The sequence below is a fragment of the Barbus barbus genome (assembly GCF_936440315.1).
Source record: "Barbus barbus genome assembly, chromosome: 28".
NCBI lineage: Eukaryota > Metazoa > Chordata > Actinopteri > Cypriniformes > Cyprinidae > Barbus > Barbus barbus.
The window spans coordinates 15,706,919-15,731,879 of record NC_136756.1 but is presented as its reverse complement, the minus strand read 5'-3'; the positions used below and the strand labels follow the sequence as shown (position 1 = coordinate 15,731,879).

Sequence of the window (24,961 nt, the reverse complement as noted above, 5' to 3'; positions counted from 1 at the left end):
TATTGTAAAAGCAGCTCATGTTTGACGTTAAGGATTCAGTTTTGCTCAATATTCAGGAGTCAACCCTTCTTTCTCGACATATATCCCACCCTCCCTTTGGAATACTCCTTTGCACCTCCCGTTCCCTTTAGACCTTCTTCCCTGGAGAGACCCACTAACTCCTGCACTTCAAACAGACTTAATGGATTTCCCTGGTCAGCCGATTTTCTCCCCCCTGAATTTAACCCCTGTCTTTGTCTGTTTACCCCCTTGGCAGTGGCAGATTTGTTGCTTCGGTGGTCTAGACTCCTCCTGCAAATGCTATATCATGAAATAGCCTTCCCGAAAAACAGCCCACCCAAAAAATGCACTTTGTGTCCAAGACATGAAACATAAATCAATAAGTAAGCCCTTTATGTTTTTGTTCTTGAAGATGAAAAATCCAGCGAATGGGGAAAAGCCACACAGCTCAACACTGTTGCTTGGTAGTCTTGTGGATCCCTGTCAAGTCTGCTTCTTTGGGTCATTGCTCTTTTTTTACGCCCATTCTCTCAGTATACAGATGAGTTGTTTTATGGGAGTCAGGAAGAGTAAACACAAGCAGCACCGGTGTTTCCGCTCTGTGTTGGGATGGCGAAGCCCATTCCCTTTAAACCTGGAGGATAAAACTCGAGAAACATAAGACGGGAGCATCATTCCTGTCATCTCCATCTTATTCTCCAGCCTGTTTTGAAGTCGATGTACATATATACTGCATAATTGGCAGTAAGTTTGGCAGCTCTCAAAGCCATACCTGCAAATGCCTGTTGATGGAGCCAACCGAGCGTGACTCCTAACATAATTAGAATAGCCTTTCCTTTGTGCTTCTCTGTTTACTGGTGAAGATTTTTGTCAAGTCTATGGCCGTATGTGAATAGATTACCTGAACGGATTGCATTCTTGACAATTATGGCAAACCAATGTTGATAGTGAGAGGTTTTCCTCAGCTATGTGTCAACATGGTTGGGATTACTCAGACACTCGATACAGTGTCAAGTATGCGGGAGCAGCGCAGGTTAATAAACAACGCTGGAAACCTAATGACCGCTTCACTCTATTTATTACCTTCTCATTAAAATTGAGACAACACTTGGGCTAGATCAGAGCCGTGCAATCGATCAGAGCCGAATTAACTTTCTCCTTTGTGCCGACATTACACGAAGTGTTAGAGCTTGTGTATGAGTGAAGTTGCCAATTGTCCTGTATTATGCGGAACCATATCTAAGGTAACAGCGTTGTGCTATTTGAATGCATTTGGCCTTTAATTTCCTCAAGTTTTTTTTTTTTTTTTTTTCCTGCCAATCAAAAGTTTCAGGTTCAGATTTTTTATCTTTTTGAAAAAAGTGTGTTACTCTCACCAAGGCTACCTTTATTTGATCAAATATACAGTAAAAAATAGTAATATTGTGAAATAAGTTTTAATTTTTTTGTAATTTAATATTAAAAGATCATTTATTCCTGTGATGGCAAAGCTGAGTTTTTAGCAAACATTGCTCCAATCTTCAGTGTCGAATAATCCTTCAGAAATCATTCTAATTTGCTGATTTAGTGCTCAAGAAATATTTATTATTAATATTATTAATGTAATTAATATTATTAATCTATGTGGAAACAATGATCAATTTTTTTTCCACGATTCTTTGAATAGAAAGTTAGACAGAACAACATTTAGTTGTTCAAATAATTTGAAATAGTTTTTTTTTTACGTTGTAAATGCCTTTACTGTCAGGTTTGATCAATGTAATGTGTCCTTGCTGACTAAAATTTTTAAATATTACAGTATTTAATATAATTTTTTTTTTAAACTGTCCAGAGTGTACATACATTTTGTTTAAAATGTCAGTTGCCATGCATGTTTTGCTTAAATTAATTTTCCCAAAACAGCAACAGATCAGTATGCTTTATGCTACAAAACTCAATAAACAGACTCCATATACTGATATCTTGACACAAAGCCATTTTTGGCCCGGCTTGTTTACATTTACTCCAGACAAATTTGACTGTTTACATTAAACCATGCCAAGATGACCAAATAAAAAACATATTGTGCTGTTACAATTGATGTCCCAAGTCAGACAAGAGCACTAAAGCCTGTATGCATAAACAAGCGTATCATGATGGAAATAACAGGTATGAAGTGTGTGTGTGTTTTTTTTTTTTTCTGTTGCTTATTAAACTTCATTGTCTTCCATGGCTTGTTCAATGCGTGCAGCCTGTTGTCATTTCCACTGTAGAGACCTTTCATCTCAGCTGTACCCACTCAGACATAAATCTTTTTCTTGTAAGAGAATATTAATCTGGTGTCTCTGGCTCTCTGTGCTCACGTTGTCTGTTCCTTTTCTTTTTGTGTCTTTGTTTCCTGCTGCTTTTTGTCGTCTTGTCAGATCACCAACCGCTACATCTACGACACGGTGCTGCTGTTGGCCAACACCTTCCACAGGAAGCTGGAGGACCGGAAATGGCACAGCATGGCGAGTCTTTCGTGTATACGCAAGGGCTCCAAACCCTGGCAGGGTGGCAAGTCTATGCTGGATACTGTGAAGAAGGTACAGTACTGTAGAGGGCTTTACGATAAACGTGATCTGCTGGCCCGAGGACAGTATCAGGGCTCTGAAACTTTTGGTTATTCAGACGTAGATTGTGAAATTGAGTAGTAACAGTCTTACACTTACTTAAAGCCTATATGTAAAGAGTTATTAAAGGGTCCGTGTATTTGGCGGCCAACGGATTTTCCTTTTGAAATTAGAAAACCAAAATTGGGAATCGAGCGTTCACTCGTTTTTTTATTTAATATTGAAAGTAGAAAAATTAGAAAACAGCTCTTATTCGTTTTTTCAATTTTTTCCAAGAAATGAAAAAGAAGAATTCAGCTTAATTTTTCGTTCAGGGGTAGAAAAATACATAAACAGATTGAATATCTGCCATAGACTGTAAAGAAAGATGGACGACGCGTCTCCGCTACCTTCCACTATAGAAAAGTGAAGCCAAAATATCTCAGTGTGGCCGCTGCCATCGTGAGTAAATGACGTCATTTGGAGCCCGATTCTGCACAGTAGTGTCGTGAGGTGGAGCCGCGGACCCAATCAACCATAACGACACGTCCTGTTTTTATAGCATCAAATTACTAGCTAAAATCCAACTTACCACAAAAATGAACAATTGAACATATATCAGCATGATTACTACCTTAAATGACCAAAATCATGTTTTGGAAAATTGTATTGGAAGTGTAATTAATTCTTTTGTTATGACTCTAGTCCCATTTGTTTACATGGAGAGGGCGGGGTTTATGACCTGTACTGCAGCCAGCCACCAGGGGACGATCAAAGAGCCCGCAACTTCACTTTCCAGTACCTTGCCGTCATTAGTTCTTCCACAGTTTCGCAAAGCAGAATAATAGTCCTCCACTGCTGCAGGAGTACGAATTCTTGATGCGTTTATTGCAACTACATTCATCTTTTTCTCATGAAACAACCAGATTAATTAATAGCTTGACACAACTCGTACCGGCGCAGAGTTTAGACAGCGCTTTCTTCTGTGTAGAACAGAAACTTTTATACAGTTTTCCCTCCATTTCTATAGTTGTAGAGCACCAGTCTGAATCACTTTCATTACATGTGAAACGTTCCATGGAAGACAGAAAGTAATACAGGTTAGGAACGACATGAATAATGACAGAATGTTCAATTTTGTGTGAACTATCCATAACATTGTTCAAACTATAAAGGCCTGTGAAAAATGTTGGCAGTATGGAGCAAAATGTGACCAGGCCAACAGAAAAGGTCCTGACTCTGAGCCCTGCTGTGATTTAAAGAGATGTGTTTGAATGGCAGTTTGACCTTGGATGCATTTGCATTGGAAACCGAATGACTGTTTGGTTTTGAGGACCGTAATGAGTCTCTATTTGTGTGCTGGTTAGGGAGAGGGGGAATGTTGTGGTACAGTGAAACTCTCCTCCCTTCTGTTTGCCTGTTGTACAGCAGGGCCACAGAAATGGCTCACTGCCTGGGGTGAGATGACAGTCGATGTTACAGGGCTAGTGACTGAGGGCTGGTTTAACACCGTGCTTGGTGGGGAACGGCTTTACCCCCTAAGGGATGTACTGTTCCTCCTGTATCCACATATATCTGATCTTCCCTGCCATCCCACAGTAGAGATATCACCTCTTGGCCGGCTCTCACCTCCACACCGCTGCCTGTGTGACAGTGGTATTAAAGCAGATAGGGCGATTTATTCAGACACTGGTTGACCGCAAGAGCACACTGGCTCGTACCACCTTGGAATCCGCCTAGATTTTAACAACCTCATTTTGAAGGGATGTCTGGGAGCGCAGGCATGCAATATATAATATATTGAAATGGTACGGAGTGTTACACACTTATTTTACTGTACATCAGCTGCATAATGGCCTTGTATTCAATTCCCACAGGACTGTTTGGACTGGAACATTGCTTTACAGCTTAATTAGGGGAAGTTTGTGTGTATCGACTTTACAAAGCAGCAGTTGGTGAACTCATTTGGAAAGCGCTCATCAGCTTTTATAATTGGCTGTCTAATTCATTCTGTCAGCACTGGTATTGCTAGAGTGGATTGAATTTACAACAATTATCTGTCTGTTCATGTGGGTTGTCGCTGGGCAGGACATGTTTTGGATGTGGTTCCGGGCTGGGGTTGGAATTCTTGTTGGTTGGAATGATGCTATGGAGTTATTTTGGAGTTCAAATTAAGGGTGCTGATGAAAAACGGGAAGACAAGAGTGAGGCCTTTTTGCTCATAGAGACAGTAGAGGGACGAGGAAAAAGTGGTAGAGACAAGAGGGGCATAATCAGCAAATTTCATAAGTAGGACTCAAACACTCATCTGCTACATGAGCTCTCTACTGTAATATGTTGTGACGTGGACAAACCACTGTGCCATGCTCTGATTAAAGGCATTAAAGGGATTTTCTCCCTCTTTTATGACATAAGATTTGCACCCCAAAGGGGCAAGGTTATTAAATATAAACTAATTAATTAATAATAAAAAAAAAGATTTATTTGAAACAGAAATCTTTTGATATATTGTAAATACCTTTATTGTCCCTTTTAATCAATTTAATGCATACTTTCTGAATAAAAATACATAAAAAATCCTGACCCCATACTTTTGAATGTTAGTGTATTATTATTATTATTATTATTATTATTATTGGAAATTTAAACAAGAAATAGCACACAAATAATAAATGCTATAATATTAACACATTAATGAGATATTTTTATCTGTATTTTTATCCGTTTTCATTAGATGGCAGCCATGTCAAAAACATGTCAAACTTAAGCATTTGATTTATTCATCACTTTGTTTTTTTGCAGGGAGGAGTAAGTGGTCTGACCAGCTTGCTGGAGTTTAATGATAACGGCACTAACCCCAACATCTACTTTGAGATCCTGGGCACCAACTACGGAGAGGACCGTGGCCGTGGAGTCAGCCGGGTAAGAAACATCCCACTCAAACCCACAATATCAGATTTGACGCTTCCAGAAACACAATTGTCTTAATTCAAAGAGCTTTTGGATTTTAATTGATAATCACAGAAGCCTAATGAATTCCATCAGCCTCCCTCAGAGAGCACAGTGCATCAGCACACATTGTTTATCAGTTTTTCTGTTGTTTGCTCGTCTGTTCGTCTCAGCTTTGGTGGAGTGAGGAGGTAGTTAAGCAGCAGTAACATACGAGTCGTCCCCCAGTGATCCGCAAGATAATTAATCTGTTCTTTCCGTTCGTTTGGCGTTAATTACTTTAGTCATATTTATGTGTATTTGCTCATTCAAATATTGGTCCTAATCTGTCTCTGTCTTCCCCATGGAATGTCGATCAATTGCTCATGACAGAACGTTAGCTTTGCAGCTGAATAATGTCAGGCTACAATCAGGCTACGATCTCAGATGGGGATAACCCAATCTCCACCCGTCTGGAGAAATAAGTTGGACTTGTTTATTTAACTGGAATAAATGAAATAATTGATTTGTGTCAGTTGCTGATCAGGAAGTCATTTCTACGTTCCTTGTGGTTACACCAAAGCACTCTTTGTCGCACTTTTTAGCATTTAGGCTGCAAACATCTGAGATTTCACTTTCCTTTCTACAATTTTAAAACAGTCAATGAAAAGGTTATTTATGCAGTAGTAAAAAAACAAATTAAATTGAAAGCCACTTTCTGGTACACTAGTTTTACAACACAGTTTATCAGAGCAGAAACCAAATGAACCTACAGTAGTTAGTGAAGTTGGTGTAAACACGGTCCGAAATAAACAATCGTCAAATGGCTTTGTTGAGTAAATATAATTGTTATTTGCATGCTAATCAGTCACTTTATGGACTGCAACATTGTTAATTTATTATTTTTTTAAATGCATAGTTCATTCTCATTCTGACGGCACCCATTCACTGCAGAGGATACACTGGTGTAGGGCTGGGCAATAAATCGATTTTATCGATTAACTCGAATGTGTAGTTTACGTCGATTTGTTTGAATGAAAATTGGTTTTCTCTTTAACATCCGCCGACGCTCCCTTCTGGGCTCCCGTAACTCCGAATGAGCTCAGCCCTCCCCCCGCGCGTTTGCCATATAGGGTTTGGCCGATGCTACCGTCCATCGCCAATGGCTGATAGATAGACATCATGATGTTAAAGGCTTAACGTTACTTCGTTTTTGTATGCGTACGCTAGCGTATGCGTAGTCAAATGCGCAGCCTTTCAAAGTATACTCCATTTGAAGCGGTCGGCGCACACACTCTAGAATGCTTCAACCATGTTCAGTGTCTGCTCTATTTTTCCCCATTAAGTCATGACTGATAAAAAATATTTTTTAATTCTTTTAAACCAAAGCTGAGCTGTCTCATACCCTCTCACTCACAAGTGCTTGTCAATGTGAGCGTCTGGTGTTGCAGTCTCAGCTATTTTGATGTCCGTCTTTTTCATTTCGTTTTCAACTGTGAAACAATGGCTCGGAACAGTGTTGCCACTATGTGGAAAAACTGATTACTGTTAACTTCGGTGCGCATGTGCTTCCTGAGCATACGAAGTACGCTCCCCCCTGCAATTCGCCGCATCCCAATCGTCTATGATCCAATACAAGAAAATTAGAAAGAAAGAAAATTACGTGTACTACGGAACTCCTTAAAGGGAATAAATACGAGATGGGAGGAAAATATATATTTTAATACTTTCTCTCACAGTTTTATCATTGGGTAATTGTATGTAAAATTGCGGGCATCAGGGATTATGCCTGGCATTGAAACTGCTTTTGAAAGCACGATAGCTTTTTAGTTTCACTTTCTCTTTCGAGATTCGCGATGGCATGTACTGTTTATGCTATGGAGTGGCAGTACTTACCACACATTTACAAGATCAGATGTTTTTCAGTGGTGCTGAGGATCTGCAAACCATTCGTCATCGTCCCGCCAAAAAACAACTAACAGTCACTGATATTTAATGCTGTTGAATGTTTTGTTTGCACTTTATCAGAACTACCTCCTATCTACTGAATAGCAAGATGTTAAACTTGTGTTTAAAGAAAACTTATCAAAAAGGGTCACATAATTTTATGTTTTATGTTATGTTGCAGGGCCTGCCATCTTGTCTTTTTGGCTTGTTGTTTGTAATTGCACTTTAACCCCAAGGGGGAAATCCAGATCAAATCCCAGAAGGGAAAATCAAAACAAAATTAAGTTAAAACTTGTTTTGAACAATTTCTTTGTCATCGGCAGATTAATTTTAAGTAGGGAGAAAAAATCGATTTCAATCGTAAATAAAAAAAAATTTGTAAAAAAAAAAAAAAAATTCACCCCTACACTGGTGAGCAAGTTATATAATTGTAGATTTCTCCAAATCTGTTCAGATGAAGAAACAAACCCATCTACATCTTGGATGGCCTGAGGGTAAAAGTTTCAGAAAATTTTCTTTTTTGGGTAAACTATTTCTTTAAAGATCTGACCAGTGTAAGCGATGTGCGCAATTCAAACCGCATACTAAAGACAGTTTCTGACTCAAAAATCTTATAATGAAGTGGAAAATTTGCCATCAGAAGTTTGTATTATTTTGACCTGTAGTACATGGCAAGTGAAAAATAGCTGAAGTGAAGTGACATACTGCCAAGTATGGTGACCCATACTCGGAATTCGTGCTCTGCATTTAACCCATCCAACGTGCACACACACAGCAGTGAACACACACACACCGTGAACACACACCCGGAGCAGTGGGCAGCCATTTATGCTGCAGAGCCCGGGGAGCAGTTGGGGGGGTTCGGTGCCTTGCTCAAGGGCACCTCAGTTGTGGTATTGAGGGTGGAGAGAGCGCTGGACATTCACTCCCCCCACCTACAATCCCTGCCCGAGACTCGAACCCGCAACCTTTGGATTACGAGTCCAACTCTCTAACCATTAGGCCACGACTTCCCAATACAACAGTGTTTCGCCCAAACAGGGACTTGAACCCTGGACCCTCAGATTAAAAGTCTGATGCTCTACCGAGTTATCCGGGCCCAATTCAACAATTCAGCTGGTGAAGCGACTATAAATATTTATGTAGGTACAGTTTTCAGGTCACTCACTGAACTTCCATACAGTAAGTGATTGTTGTTGTCTGAGGCTGACACTTTCCTGTGTTTTTGAAATCACAAATGCAAAGATTTTACGTGCACTAAAAGATTTTATAAATCAGAAAACCAAACGTGCTGTCATAGTGCCGATCAAGTGAAATGACTTGGATCTGATATGAGATGTTAATCAGAGGGTCGGTGATTGTCCTTGAGGACTCCGGTGTGCCAAAGTCCACAGACAGCCATCAGACAACAGGCTAGAGTCCTTTAATAATGCCACTTCCTCTCATATACTGGAACTCACTGCCATCATGCACAAATTAAAATGTCACATTGCATTAAAGATAATGGTCTCTGACACAAACAAGATCTGTGCTGCACTTCCAAAAGATGAAATGAATCTTTTAAGTACAAAGTAATTACATTTCTTTAATCAGAGTGGATAATTGCTACAGAAGGAAGGTTTGTTATACTGACTCACTATGGGAAAGTGCATGAAGAAATGTTTAGTTTGAGAATGCAGTAAAGAGGCCACCTGTGTTCCTTACCCTTGTTTTGATTTTATTAATGATTAATTAATGCGAGCTTGAAGCTTGAATGATTCAGCCATACATATACGGGATATATTAAATGGCAGTTGTTAATTAAAATATTTTGGATAAAGACTTTAAGATGTTCATAAAATATATAAAATTATAAAATAAGTTAAAGGGATAAATTCATGAAAAAAAAATAAAAAATTCCATAATTACTCACCCGTGTTCAATTTCGGAACACAAATTAAGATGTTTTTGATGAAATCAGAGTGTTTTCTGACCCTGCATAGACAGCAATGCAACTATCATGTTCAAGGCTCAGGAAGATAGTGAGGACATTGTTAAAATAGTCCATGTGACATAAATGGTTCAACTATAATTTTCACAATGCATGTGTGTGATGCTATTGACGCAGGATCCGGCGTTCTGACATAGAACCTGGATGCGCTGTCGCTTGTTTACAAGCAGAGGAATGTGCCGTGGTACTGTCGTGAATGCACATTTAAAACTTACACAGAAGAGGATGGAATTGTTTAATAAATTATTTTTGTTTTCTTTGCGCACAAAAAGTATTCTCATAGCTTCATAAAATTAAGGTTGAACCACTGATGCCATATGGACTATTTTAACGATGTCCTTGCTATCTTTTTGGGCCTTGAACATGTCAGTTGCATTGCTGTCTATGCAGGGTCAGAAAGCTTTTGAATTTAATCAAAAATACCTTAATATGTGTTCAGAAGATGAACAATGGTCTTATGGGTTTGGAACAACATTAGCGTGAGTAAATAATAACAGAATTGTCATTTTTGGGTAAAGTATCCCTTTAAGATGGCCCTTGAGGTTTCTTTGAAGCAAAATGTGTTAAATAGACAATTTTTTATATAAAATGTATCTTGAGTTAAGTTTCTTTTTTTCTCATCCTGTTAGTTATATTTTTTAAACTATAAATCAAATGAAACGAAATGAAGTTTGATTAAACCAGAAATTTGGGCACTCAATTTTAAGTACATTTATTTTGTTTTAATGATGTTTAAATATTTCATGGACTAATTAAGAACTGATTTGTGCTATTTCAGCCCCTCTTTATAAAGTATCTTGTTCGTTTCTTTTGCAGTGAACAATCTATATTTACACTGCCTTGATAACTTGCAAACACATAGAATAGATAATCAGAATGGCAGTTTTTCACAAGTGCTGTGCATATGTTGAAGCCACTTGTATTTTAAACATCTCTCCAATTAACTGCTGTGTTTCCAGACATACACAATATGTTTCCACACTTGTTGACGTTGACCAGAAAACAAAACCTGTTTAATGTGACCCCCTGCTAACACATTAGCAGTAGTTCTCTCAGCTTCCTCTTGTGAGGGGGATGTTTTTCCAGCCTGCTGAAAAACTCTGCAAACACTCTTGAGAGTCTTATTGAAAGAAAATTTGTAGTTTTTCACTCGACATTTTAACAGTGTCACAAGAGATCTCTTTTCATATGGTCAATTGTCCAGAACATTATCAGCCCCTTCTGAACAGACTTTTTAATGGCTTTTGTTCCTAACATAGACTTGTTGGTGGGGTAATTGGTGTGAAGGTGACTCCAGGGTAAAGAGTAATGGCCATGTTTCAGCATCCTGCTTTACATCCACCCACTGACCAGCATCTCCAGCTCAGAGATTCAAATGCTGGCTGGTAGTTTTGATTTTATTAAAATGGAATTACATACACTGCAATTTGAGTGAAAAGTGAAAATTTTGAATTTTAGATTTTGAAATTTAGATTTTGAATCACTTTTTTTGGACTCCCTGTGTACACCACTAGGGAGATATGGAGATATGTACTCTGTCCATATTTCCATTATAATGGTTCAAAGCAATCTGTCATAATTAGTTTTACCACCATGCAAGAATTAGTTTTCCACGTAATTAAATCCATTGGCTACATTCGGCTCACCTCTCTATATATCAGCACATCTAAAAGCTTTACTTTGGCGTAATTGCTCGATTGGCCATTTTGGCTAATCATCCCTGCTGGGATACAAAATATTATTTTGTTTTTGCCTTCATTGAAAACGTATTAGAGCACAGGTTGAGCAATCAGTAGGGAATATGTGATGGAGTTTGCGCTAATGTGAAAGTCCACTGAGCCGAAAGAGGTGGGAAAATGTGCAGAGAAAAAAAAGAGGCTAGGTAGACGTCACTGGAATAGAGAGGTAGGAAAGTCTATTACTAGCCATCTTAACATCCCATCAGCATCAGCCACTCATTAACTATGCATGACCATCAGCAAGCACCAAGGTAGTTAAAACTTACATATAAAGTTTCTAACATCTGCTACATCATTAGCTTAGAAACATATATTACAGATGAAAAGTTTGGGGTTGGTAAGTTTTTGTTATTTGAAAGAAGTCTCACCAAAGCTGCATTTATTTGATCAAAAATACAATAAAACAGTAATATTGTGAAAAAATACTACAATTGTTTTCTGGCTTATTATAATTTAAAATGTAATTCGTTCCTGTGGTACAAAGCTGAATTTTTAGCAGCCATTACTCCAGTCTTCAGTGTCACATGATCCTTCAGAAATCATTCTAATATGCCAAATTGGTGCTTACGAAAGATTTATTGTTAATGTTGAAACAGTTGTGCTGTTTTTGTGGAAATGGTGATACTTTGTTTTCAGGATTCTTTGCTAAAAAAATTAAGAATCACTATGCAAATAAAAATCTATTGTAAAATTATAATGCCTTTACCGTCACTTTTGATCATTTTAATGCATCCTTGATGAATAAAGATATTAATTTCATTTAAAAAAAATCTGACTTTTGACATTTGAACAGTAGTGTAGTTTGCACAAGTACGCAATTCTGGGCTCTCTATCGCCATCTGTGGTTGAATTTACTTGCGATGGAAAATATTTATTTTGCGCAGATGAATCTAATGGTTTAAGCTTACCGTCAAATGTGTGTGCCATCAGTTCGGATGTTGTTTTGCTGGCTAATTAAACCATGCCAGCTTTAGCTAACGGATTTAACAAGATTATCTTTCTTCATGACAGTAGTTGACCTGAACGAGAAAACTGACCTCAGAAAACAGCTTATGCTTGCAGCAGATTGTGGTTTGACACATTTCAGCGTCACAAAACTGAGCTTGCATAGCTACAAGCTCCTGCATTCGTACACTTAGATCATTCTCAACAGTGAGCTACACAGCATTTAAGACCTGAAACAAACTCTGCTTTGTGACTAGGTAAAGGTGGCCCTCAGGGTACTTTGAGTGTGTTATATTAATATTCGTAAATGGCCCTGGCACCTTTACGATAGGGTGATGTGCATTAATGTGTTCGCCGACGCGCAAGGCAAGGTTGTAGACGTGCCTGTGGTAAATATGTGAAAACTGTACAGTGGGGAAAGATATCCCCTCGGGTCCCCATTTCCCCCAATTTTCCATTCCATTAGGTAGATTCAGATGTTCTTTGAGAGGAGCGGTCTCGGCCTGTAGGATTGGAGGTAGAGAGAGAGAGCGGACGAGCAAGGCTATCATTGATTTGTGCTGCTTTAGAGCTGCACACTTTTTTGGCACATTTTGTCTAGACATCTCCCTGTAGATTGCCAATGTGTTAAATGCCCTGGGTTTCTCTTTTCAACAGCAGTCTCTCTTCAATTTTCCAAGAGTAGAAAAGATATTTTCCTCCGCATGTGTGACATGAATTGTATTATCATATTGTTAAAGGAGGAAGTGATTGAATAGATATGGAAGAAGAGCTGGGCATAGCTGCGCTTTTGTTCGCTGCTGTCCCATATTTACTTCTTTGTTCCACACCACTCCTCAATTCCACTTTGTAGACTTATACCGAGATCTATTACCTCTTTTTTTCTTTCCTGAAGGCAAATTTGTATTCTATTGAGCTAAAGTCCCTCTTGTTCTGGTATAGAATTTGGCTAGGAGAGTTTTCTTTAAGACCATCTCTTAAATATACTGTAATATTATAGATATTTCAGATCACAGTCCTGGTTGTGTTAATGAATTTAGGTTATTATGTGAATGCTGTCAGGTTTAACCTCTTTTGAGGTTTAAAAAAAATAGTTTTACTTGAACTGCTAGTAATTTTTTTTTTTTTTTCGGTCACTTTACTTACACTCTCAGAAAAAGAAAACGTACAAAAGCTGTCACTTGAGCTTTTTAAAGATTCACATAGGTACCTTAAATGTACATATTATTACCTGAATTGTGCATATTAGAATCTGATAAGGATTCTGCCCCAGTGACAGCTATTTTACCTCTTTTTCTGAGCGTGTATAATACAAAAATGCAAAATGTGAAAGATTTCCCCGAGCACATTTCACTGCGGGTTCTGGTTGGTCATGTGACTTTATTGCATTAACCAGCAGAAAGCTACTTGATTTATCATTATTTCTCCACGAGATATAGACAGATAGATAGATAGATAGATAGATAGATAGATAGATAGATAGATAGATAGATAGATAGATAGATAGATAGATAGATAGATAGATAGATAGATAGATAGATCTATCCCCATCTTTTTTTCCCCATCTTGCCTTAAAAATCACTCATTTTGCAAGAATATGCAAATTAGTCCCTGCCTCCACTCAATCAGACCAGCTCGGACCTGCTCCACTTTTACCTTTTTACTTAAATGAAGTACTGACGCCTACGCAATAGCAAGTGCCAATATTGGATTAATTTCACCATTTATGTTTGAACCAGAAACTGATTGTGAAGAAATCAGAAGAAAAGGCAGAGCAAGTTATACAGGGCCATCTACAAGTCAATATATCAGAATGGTAATGCATTTTTTGTATCACTCTCTACAACATCAAACACATAACGGTAATTGATATCATTAGCCTTTGGCTTGACAACATTATCAAACAGCTAACAGTGTGTTGCTAATGATATACAAAACATGTTACCATTTGCCATCTCAGATACCTACCTTTTAAAAATCAACATCTTTAGATAGAAACACTTTACTAATGATATGAAACGCCCCATCCCATAAGTTGAGGGGATTGTTCCGTATCTGTGATGGTAGGAAACAGGTCTTTTATAAGTAAACAGTGTTGAAACGATGTGAAAAACTTGATTTTCACCACAGGCGGTTGGTGGCTCTTTAAGGCTTGGTGGTTTATTTTTTTGAATATCTGCAATACAGTGTGAGGTGTATAATTTTTCTCTCTCCCTCATTTTCATATGTAACTTAGATGTTTACATGGAAATCCAAACAAACTATTTTTTTCCCAGCCTATGATCGCGCTGTCATCTCCGTAACATGTTTTTCTGTAATGTGATCTCATGCTCTTCGCATATTCTTCTGTAATGTTTCAGAAATCTGAAATCTTTCCTTTTTGTTCATTATTTATTTATGGCTGTATATTTAGTGTTTGGATTGTGGCTGCACGCTGTGAATAGTCATAGAGATAAACATCTCTTGCTCTCCCACAGGATGAATGTCCCTCAGTATAGAGAAGCAAAGCCCTCAAAGCAGAGGTGCCTGTCAACGCCTCGACTTCGCTGGAACAGATATCTGTTTTGGCACTGGGAAACATCTTAAGACTTGTAGTGAGCGAAACATCCATTCTATTTGGAGGAAGAATTACAGGGTACTGAACAAAGTGCTTGTTATTTATTTATGATGCTGTTTCGCCGAGAACTTTGGCAAGAAAAAAGAAAACACAGGGTAAAAAAGCATTCTTTACAGAGTGTAGATAGATAGATAGATAGATAGATAGATAGATAGATAGATAGATAGATAGATAGATAGATAGATAGATAGATAGATAGATAGATAGACAGACAGACAAGTGTAGAGGGTGTATTGAATGCTCTGGCCGTTGGTGGGGGCTCTAGATCAGACCCCCAGTGTGCCCTCCTGCCGTCTTCCAGTAGAATTACAGCATATAAACCCAAGGATTACCGCAGGCAGTGCCGTTTATACTCTCCATGCCTCTGTGGATCAGCACATTCCCATGTTCCTGGTCCAGCTGGATTAACACAACCCGGCAAGTCTATAGTGTCCTCACCTCTCCATACTTCAGCTTCTAGACTTGCCAGTTGTTTCTCTCACCTTCTTTCTCTCATTTTTTCTCCTTTCTTTGGTGTCTGAGACTTTGATCACCGCAGGCTCCTCTGCTGCCTGCTAGTAATTACCAGGTGCTGATGAAGCCGTCAGAAAAAACCTAGTGTGTGCTACAGGTGCCGTGTCTACTTTACTAAAGGTCAAGAAAAGGTGTGAAAAATATGTTTTTATCACAAAAGCAAAGAGTAAGGTTGATTCAGTGCCAACTCTGAAACTCAGACATGAAAAGTGTCGTATGTCAGAAGGATTCATAAGAGAATCATGGCTGTTCTCTTCCCCATTCTTCAACATAATGCCCAAGGCTATTGTCTGTGCTGGACAAAAAGGCAAGAATCATGTATCCTTCCAGCTCTCGAGTGTATTTTGTGATGAACATTTTTTATTTCTGAATTTAAAATTCATTTGGTTATTTTTGGGATGCAGTTTTAATATTTCAACAAACTGCGTTACCGCTTATTATTTTTGTAAAGCTTTGTAAATGTTACCAACATGCAGAAAAAAAGGAGGAAATTGTGTCATAGAGGGGACCAAGCCTCATGCTTGTGTGTCAGGTATCAGGTAGTTTGTTTGTTTTTTTTGGACTAGATATAGACTTTATTCTGTTGAATTTCTGAAATTTCTGCCAAATTTTTGAAAATATCATCATAATACACATAATAGGCCAGTTTTATGACAAGGCAAGATTAGTAAAATGTCATTGTGTGCAACTCCCCCAAAATGTAATGATATTTATGAATTAATAGTTGATAAAATATAGATATATATTTACCTTGGAAAATATATTTTCAATAACTTTTTGTAAAAATAATTCAGATTTGTACACTCACATGTATTCAAGATGTAAATGATATGAACTTTTACTCGATAGTTACACCACATGACATTTAGAGTAATTTGAAGCTTGAAATTGAATAAAATAAAAGATTTCGAAACCATATGAAATGAACTTGAATATAAAGAGTATATTTCTAGCTTGCCACATGTGTTTTAAATTAGATTTTTAAAATATTTTGCATTTCACTTGTCATGGACCCCCATGTACTTTGGACATGTTTTTCCAAACCCATATGATCTTCTGGTCAGTTTCTGAAGAATACCCTTGCTGCTTTATTCCATATAATAAAAGTCAATGAAAACTGTCCCTGTCAAGCTTCAAAAAAGGATGAAAAATCACCACAAAAGTGGTTCCATAAGTCATATGTGGTTTTCATTTGTGGCTGAACTGTCCTTTTAAATCACATGCATCTTTAATCATTACTTTCTTAATACTCCTCATGCTTGCAATTTTATTCATGAGCGTAAAGAAGAGGAGTGAAAAGAGAAAACATTCCGTCCATCCCCGTAGTAAGTCTAATTAAAGAGCATCTTAGTATAAGGGTCAGTGCTCTTTTCAGGTGCTTCCTCGAGGGAGAGATGGAGCATCACGCCACAGTTAGACAGCAAAAGCGCATGACAGCGTTCCCCCGTGAAAAAGCACTTAACAATCCACAGCCTGAAATATTCAACAGGGCCACATCATTATCTGCTGGCAGGAAGTGAGGCTGCATCATACAGGCTTTATGATGTGGGCTAATCCCATATACAGAACGTTTCCTCATGACTGAATTAGAGTGTCCCCCGAAGCCCACCGCCTCAGGCCTCGAGCAGCGGATAAAGAGAGGATCCAGGGATCCGGGGTCAGGATCCCGCAAGTCTTTTGGACTTTCCCGTTCAGCCGCCCCATAATGCTGTTTTGGGGCAGGACTCAAGGGCAGCATCAACTTTAAAACTGCTTTAAATATGAAGGAGAGAGGCATTCACAGTCGTTCCTGGCTTCTCTCTGTTTGTCGGTCTCTCGCTCGCTCCCTCGCTTTCCCTGAGAGGCATGTTGTTGGAGAAGGTTGAGTCAGTCCACACTCTGTCAATGTCTTAATAGGATGAGGAGGAAGTATTTCACAGTTGCCCTAGATATTGCCGAAGGGGATGATAGTCTGTACCCAGCTCTAATTTTTAACATGGCGACAAAGAAGGAAGTACACTCCGTTAAGGGTCCTTGCTTTTGTCAGGAGCAAAGTTATATCAGAACTGTATTGATTTAAACATCATGTGGATGCAGTCATGTTTTTTTTTTCTGTACACATGCAAATGTGGATGTACAGGCAGAATTAGATGAAGATAATATCAAAATTTCAACAAAACATATTTATTTTTCATTTTGCTCTGTTCATTCTCTTTATGAACTTTCTAATCATAATTCATTGATTCTGTTTTGAATGAGATTTTTCTAAATTATTCAGTATGTTTTTGTAGATATCTTTTTTTTCTGCATCAGATATTGGCATTCATTACTTGCTTTGGGCAAAATATTCAAATAAAACTACATTATAAATTATTATAAATTGGCTTAACTTTAAATATAAATGTTTAAAATAAAACATTTAATGTAACTCATGATGCTATATAAACTTTTACCACAATATGTGTCATATAATTTAAATCTGTTTGTTTGTGTGTATTTATTATAGGGTTTACAGAATTTTGTGTCTTGGTTAGAAACAATATACAACAATTTAGATCTGGCCTATTACAAACAGACAGTGTTTTGGCCTAGGCAGTGAATAGAGATTTGTCTGTTTTATTACAAACATTATTTTATTCTCCGATAATGAAATTTGTAAGGAATAATTATTAATAATGCTTGCTTGTAAGCTCAAACATGGCCTTTCTGGGAACTTCAGAAACTAATTAGTGGACACTGAATGCTTCAGTGAATGCTTCAGGTGATGAATCTTTGACTTTAGTACATTTGTACTGGAAAACATCGGCTCACAATTTTTCAGCCTCAATTTAGAATTGTTTTTAATCTTTTGTATGAACTAATTGACTTTGTTCACAAAGCTTTATTATAATGACACACACGTTCACCTCTCTGAAGCCTGTGCTGTGTCTGAAGATTAAATATTAAATAGATTGGCTTTAGTCCAGCATTACAGTCAAATTCATTATTGTTTATCTAATCATTAGTTCAAATGAATAATTGTGTTTACAAAACTCTTTTAATCGGAAACATACTTTCATTTTTTTTTTTTCACTTTGTAATCATTTTACCAATGAGTTTACAAGCATCAATAATTGTTAATCTGAATTTACGTACAGCACTTTTACTCTTCATAGTTTAATTATAGTTTATCTCAGGTAAAGCAGAGTAACATCTGACATAACCATATCCTAATTCAATTAACAAAAGAAAGTCTGTTTGTCTGTAATTCCTCTTACCCCAAATTATAGTAAAACAACTACACAAACAGTAAGATATGCCGTATGTCTGTGTAGGAAACCTGAATAAAAAAAGGTTATTTGGTCACTCTTTAGTTTGGGGACCAGTTCTCACTATTAACCAACTATTAACTATGACTTCTGTCTTAATAAACACCTAATTTGCTGCTTATTAATAGTTAGTAAAATAGCTGTTAATTTTAGATAAGGGCTTGGATTAAGTGATCTAAAATATGCAATGCAGAAAAAGACATTAATATGTGCTTTATAAATACTAATAAACAGCCATTATGCTAGTATATCTTTTAAATAAAAAAAATAAGATTTGTACACTCACATGTATTCAAGATTTAAATGTTATGACTTGATAGTTATACCACATGACATTTAGAGTAAACTGAAGCTATTTTTAATTAAATAAATGTCTTCAAAACCATATGAAATGAACTTGAATATAAAGAGTACATTTCTAGCTTGAAAAAGTCAGAAAAAGACATTAATATGTGCTTTATAAATACTAATAAACAACCATTATGCTAGTAATATGCATGTCAATAAGCAACAATTACAACTGTTTGGTGGCCTTCTAATATACAGTTTTTGCCTCCAACTAAATATTATGCAAAAACAATATCTTACATGTTACTATTCTAGCATCTTATTTGAATGATGTTTAAATATTTTTAGTGGACATCAAGAAAAATCCTTTTTGCAATGCAGATGCAGAATATGTGCAGGTGTCATTAGGTCGGTTGTACAGAGGGACGGAGCTCAATAGTTTCAGTCCATTTGTGTGTGATTTTATTCCATTCACACAGGATCTGCCCAGCTAAGAGTGCAGACTTAACTTTGATGTACAGCCTGGAGCTCCTCACTCCTTTCAGCAGTCCCTAGCATGCCGTGTCACAACCCTGCAGTCTCCCAGCCTTAATTCTGCTTTAGTTTAGCACACACAGAGAGAAAATGTTACTTTATTGAACATTTGTACATGTCTTGTACTTCATTTCCATGGGGGCGGTTGTGGTACACCTCAGTGTGGTTTCTCTTGAATGAAACAGAATAGACTGAAAACCCTGAAGGGACTTTGCCTTAGCTGAATCTTTTTCTCTCATTAGACAAGCTCATTATCAGACATTGATATGTGTAAAATCAATTCATACCATTGATAGGAACCAACAGACGGCCTAATGGTTCAGATGTCAGCTGTGTCAGAGGTAGAGTGGAGGCATCTGCTACGTTCAGCCTATTAATGGATTCTACTTCTTCTCGGAAAGTCAGTTCTTCTGTTATCTGAAATACTCCATTTATATTATAATATTTACAATATATTCAGAATATTATTATACAATTTAAGAAATACGATTTTAAAGAAACTCTTGTTTATTTTCTAATATTTCTGTATTTTAGAATAATTTTAATAATGTTACGAATGTTATAATTTAAATGGTAACAGTAAAAAATATGTTAAAAAAAATTGTATTTAATATCACTTAAATATGAAAAGCAATGTGTATACATACAGTGCCCTCCATAAGTATTGGAACAGTAATGACAAAATTGCCTTGTTGCTGTGTAGTCAAGACATCTGCAAATATGATTAAAAGATGAATATGAGACAAAACTACAGAATGTCGCATTTTATTATTAGCTGTTTCAACACATAAATGTTTTACCAAATAAAAAGAACAGCACTTTTAGACTTCAACCCACTATTTGATGTGAGCATAAGTACTGGGACAGTTGAACTTAAGGCAGATATAAAAGATTAAAAGCTATTATTTAGTTTAGTTTAGTAGCTATTATTTAGCAGTGAGTCTGCGACCCATAGACATCACCAAACTCTTGGTCTCATCCTTTGAAGTGCTTTTTCTCAGCCTCTAATGCAAAGCGCATTTTCTTGGTCGCATTTTCTTGAATATTGCTAGCCAAGATGGTTTTACCCTCCCATATTCATTCTGCTACTGTCATCATATATTAATTCATCATTAAAGTTAAGAGGTTCCAGAGGCAGAGGCACCATGCTTTACAGATGAGGTTGTATGCATTTGCAATTCCTTTTTTTCTCCACACTTTTTGCTGTCACTTAGATAAAGGTTCATCTTTGTCTCATCTGTCCATAAAACTCAGTTCCAAAACTCTTTTGGCTCACCTTTGTGATTTTTTGAGAGCTCTAATCTTGCCTTTCTATTTTTCGTACTGATCAAAGGTTTGTATTTTGCTGTGTAGCATCTGTAGTTCTATGTCAAAGTGTCCCATGGACAGTAGATTGTCAGAGCATCACCCCAGCTTTTTGGAGCTTGTTGGTCATTTTACAAACATGTATTTTAGGGTTTATTTTCACAGCTTTTATGATTTGTATGTCATCAACTGCCGTTGTTTTTCTCAGCCGATCAAGTAATTGTCGGCTGCTAATGTCACCGGTGGTTTCCAAGCTCTTGATATTTCCATGACCTTTGTTTTTGCAATAGCTCTAATTGACTTCCTCTCTTCTTTTAGCATCCAAATTGCTTGCTTTTCTCTCAAAGTCAGCTCCCGCATCTTCATCCTGGTTTGTGTGTCATCATCGAATGCAAGATTCAGAATGCAGAAGCAATGGATATAACTGATACGACACATTCCCTGCATTTAATATCTGAAGAATTAATGCAACAGGACACAGCTGATCACTTAGAAAGATCTGTGAGGCAACTGTTCCAATACTTATGCTCACATCAGATAGACGGATGAAACTCTAAAAGTGCTGAACTTCGTAGCTGGTAAAACATCTATGTGTTGAATCACCCAATAATAAAATGTGACATTCTGCAGTTTTGTCTCATTTTTTTTTTTTTATAATTTTTTTTACTTAAACCAAACCAGCATGTCATATATATAAAATCATACTATTAATAAATATTAAAAATCAAACTTCCAATTTTTTTTCCCGTTATCATGAACAAATTATATAGTGTGTATAATTAGTTGTTTTCACAACAGATGTTAGTTGTTTTCCATTGATTTCAAAACAACACGTCCCAAATTTGTTAATAAAACTAATTATATATATAACCTCATTTGACTCTTGAAGAACTTTGAGCATAATTATAAGCTTGCTGCAAAATTAAAGCCCACTCATCTATATTTGATGGCTAAACCACACGTCAGCCAGTGTATTGAAGTGTTTTTTAAATCTGCATGCTGAGATGCTCGGGATGACTTTGATTTAAGATGACTGTCATGATGGTGCTTAAATAAGCCTGTGTGGGCAGTCATGCTTTGGCCGTTTGCATGATAGGTGCTGCTTTGCATCGTCAGCGTTTTGTTTCTGTCGATTGCTTTCCAAACTTCTTGTGAGGTACTGTTTACAAATTGCCTGAGGCAGGGATCTATTGATATGACCCTGCCTGCAATATGTTAGCATAGCAATACGTCCCATAAGGTCCCAGTGGAGCGTCCTGGCGTAGGAGTGCATAACTGCTAAAATTAATTGCTAGACAGTTGCTAATCCTGTGAACATGGATGCAGTGAGGTGGAGAACTCAGTAGAAGTGTAGGTCAGTATAGGCAGTTTGTTAATTGCTTGGATGGTGTGATTTTAATTGAAAACAGAGAAAACAGGCCTCAAAAGTGGAAAATTTTTCTCTGCTGGTGCTGTCGGACCAGTTGTTCTTGTTTGGATTTGCACTGATCATTTATTGGCATCTCTCCTAAATATATGCATGTAATTTTAGTAATTTTAATCCACAATTTACTAATTTACACGCACTACCACTTTAAACTTTGGGGTCTGTAACACCATCTCCTAACTGCACGCGATGCGACAAGATTCCCAAGTAGGGTAAATATCACAGCCAATCAGAAGTGTGCGTGGGCGGGTTCTCTCTGGATGTGCTCTGCGCTAGTGTTCTTTTTGGTGGCCTGTTTTAATTTTAGTTTTAGTCTAGTCTTTGTGTGAAGCTGTCATTTTAGTTTTTATTAGTTTGAGTCACGTTCATACTCTTTTTAGTCTAGTCAAGTTTCAGTCAACTAAAAGTCTGATCATTTTAGTCAGAATTATCCATGACTATTTTCGTCTAGTTTTAGTCGACGAAAACTGATGACATTTAGTCTAGTTTTAGTCAATGAAAATTGCATTTTAGTCTCTTTTTAGTAATTCTATTTAACCCAGTCAATATAGTATAAGTACCTAGTAACAGTGGCATACCGTGGGGTTTTAGTCAGGGCCTTCAGTAAGCAACTGTAAACTACATGTACACATCTTACACATCTCTGTTACAGTTAACGCAGCTATATGCATATAATGCACATATTATGCCGCACACAGGCTCTCAACAAACAATGACAGCTGATCAACTATTTTAATAGTAGGCTAGATTGGGGTGGGTTAAATGCAGAGTAAATTTCCCTACATGGTCAGTAAAAGTAATCCGCCAATACACGGGTCACTATGCACATTCATGTCACTCTAAAATGACGACGCGCCAAAAGCACCAAAACTGTACAAATGCTGGACATCCACACACCGCACCACAGTATTATCAATGGGCCATGTACACCTCCATAACAATGTGCATGATACAATACTCATCAAATAATAAAGCACTCACCTGTCACTTGTAAATAAAGTCCATGGGTCTGTCATTCCATGCCCCTTTACTCGGATTTAAAAGTAAACACAGTCAACAAAATAACTTGTGCTCTGTACTAGCTCTTAGCCACTGATAGCACTCATAGTTGCAATCGTTGAAATGGCGCATAAAACCTTTGCTGGCCTTTGTTAGCGAATTCACTTTGGGTGTAGGTCTTCCTTTCTCAGTTATTCTCTTTTGTCTGCAAAAGAGCGCCTTGAAAAAGACGATTTTAGTAGATCGGCAACAAGATCTGGTGTAAGCGCCGATGACTGCAGCTGTCATTTTCTTTTCGTTTACTTTCATGTTCGTACCTTGGAAATCCCTGACTAAAGGAGCGGTCTAACGCTGGGGGTAGCACTGGGCACGTGGCTGGACCCAGAGGGCGGGCTGTCATTGAAAGTCAAAATTTGATTGGCTGATGATTCTGTCACTAATGCTTGTAACAAATCAGATGTGACGTCTTTCAACAAAAGGGTAGCACTATCTGTAGTGCTGGCCTCAGACTTTTTTTTATTTAGGATATTCCAGTTCAACCACAACTAAACTAATCATAGGCAATTTAGTGGACATTACACAAAAGAAAATGATACCTAAATAATCAATAAAAACATTTTTCACACAATTTTATTTTTTATAGGGCCAGCAGAGAAGGCCCTGCTTCCACTGACGGCCCACCACTGCGCTAGTAGTATAGACAAAACCAACATTTTCTTTTAGCCAAACCCATTTCAAACAAGGTTATCTTATTATATTATTGTTACCTTATAGACTTAAGAATACACCCATGCCAGACAAGGAAGACGCTCTGATTTGAATTTACAACATTTATTTTACCAACCAAACATGTTAACATATTTGTTTTCGTCTTCTAAATAATGCTGCGAGTGGGGCTTGAGGAAGTGACGTCGCCTACGTCTGCGCAGTGCAACCTGATGCAGCCCCAGAAGTGAGACACAGGAAACAGAAATACTGCAAAATAATAATAATAACGCAACTAAACGAGATTAAATAACGTTATAACATTTTGTTTCGTCTCGTTTTGGTCAAAGAATATGAAGAGACATTTTAGCATAGTTTTTATTTTGCAAAACACATTTAGTCTCATTTTTTATTCGTCAACAATATTGCGTTATATATTTAATTATAGTCAACGTCACATGACCAGCATTCACGTTGCGTCTCGTCTCGTTTTCGTCACGTGATAAAGGTTCGTGGACGACGATATTTAGTCACAATTTTCGTTGACGAAAGCAACACTACTCTGCACTCACAACGAAATGGATAAGTTTATATTCTGATTCATAAATATTAAACCTTTTTAACATTATTAAATGTACATACTGAGTGATTGATACAGTACCATCTTTATGGAATATGCTTGTTGGTTCACAGTGAGTTCACAGTTTTAACGTACAGTTTTGCTTTTATTTATTTTCAAGATCTGAGGTAAACTATCCATTGTTGCTTTGAGTATGGCTATAAATGTGACACAATATGATATTCAAACTCACATTAGACACGTTTAACTTTGAAAAAAGCGCATAATCAGAACCTGAGAGATTATCACTGTCATATAGTTTGTTGCTGTTCCAGCCGCAATGTCGTGGAAATAGAAACGGTTTCTAAAACAGAAATTTTGTGTGTCTCCGTCGCAGCTGGTTAGGACAAAAACTCAGATTAACGTGGAAAAGATACCTTTAATCACGTGTCGTGGCATTGCATTGCTTGTAGTTAGGACACGGTGAAAGATGTTTTTGAAACATCTCATGTTCACCAAAGCTGCATTTATTACAAATTACTTTAATTTAAATTAAAATGTAAAAAAAAATTTGTACATTTTAAAATGTATTTTTTTTGTAATGGCAGA

The 24,961-nt window shown here is 37.3% G+C and overlaps 1 protein-coding gene across 1 annotated transcript in view; it reads left to right on the top strand.

The window, feature by feature from the left end:
• The window catches only part of LOC306848013 (glutamate receptor ionotropic, delta-2), a gene marked incomplete at both ends in the record, with an annotated part of 396,902 nt that overhangs the window by 264,788 nt on the left and 107,153 nt on the right, over positions 1-24,961 (top strand). Inside the window, 2 exons of the mRNA XM_079382321.1 lie at positions 2,403-2,564; positions 5,373-5,492. Coding sequence (XP_079238447.1) covers positions 2,403-2,564; positions 5,373-5,492 — 282 coding nt within the window. The remainder of the gene's footprint in view (positions 1-2,402; positions 2,565-5,372; positions 5,493-24,961) is intronic.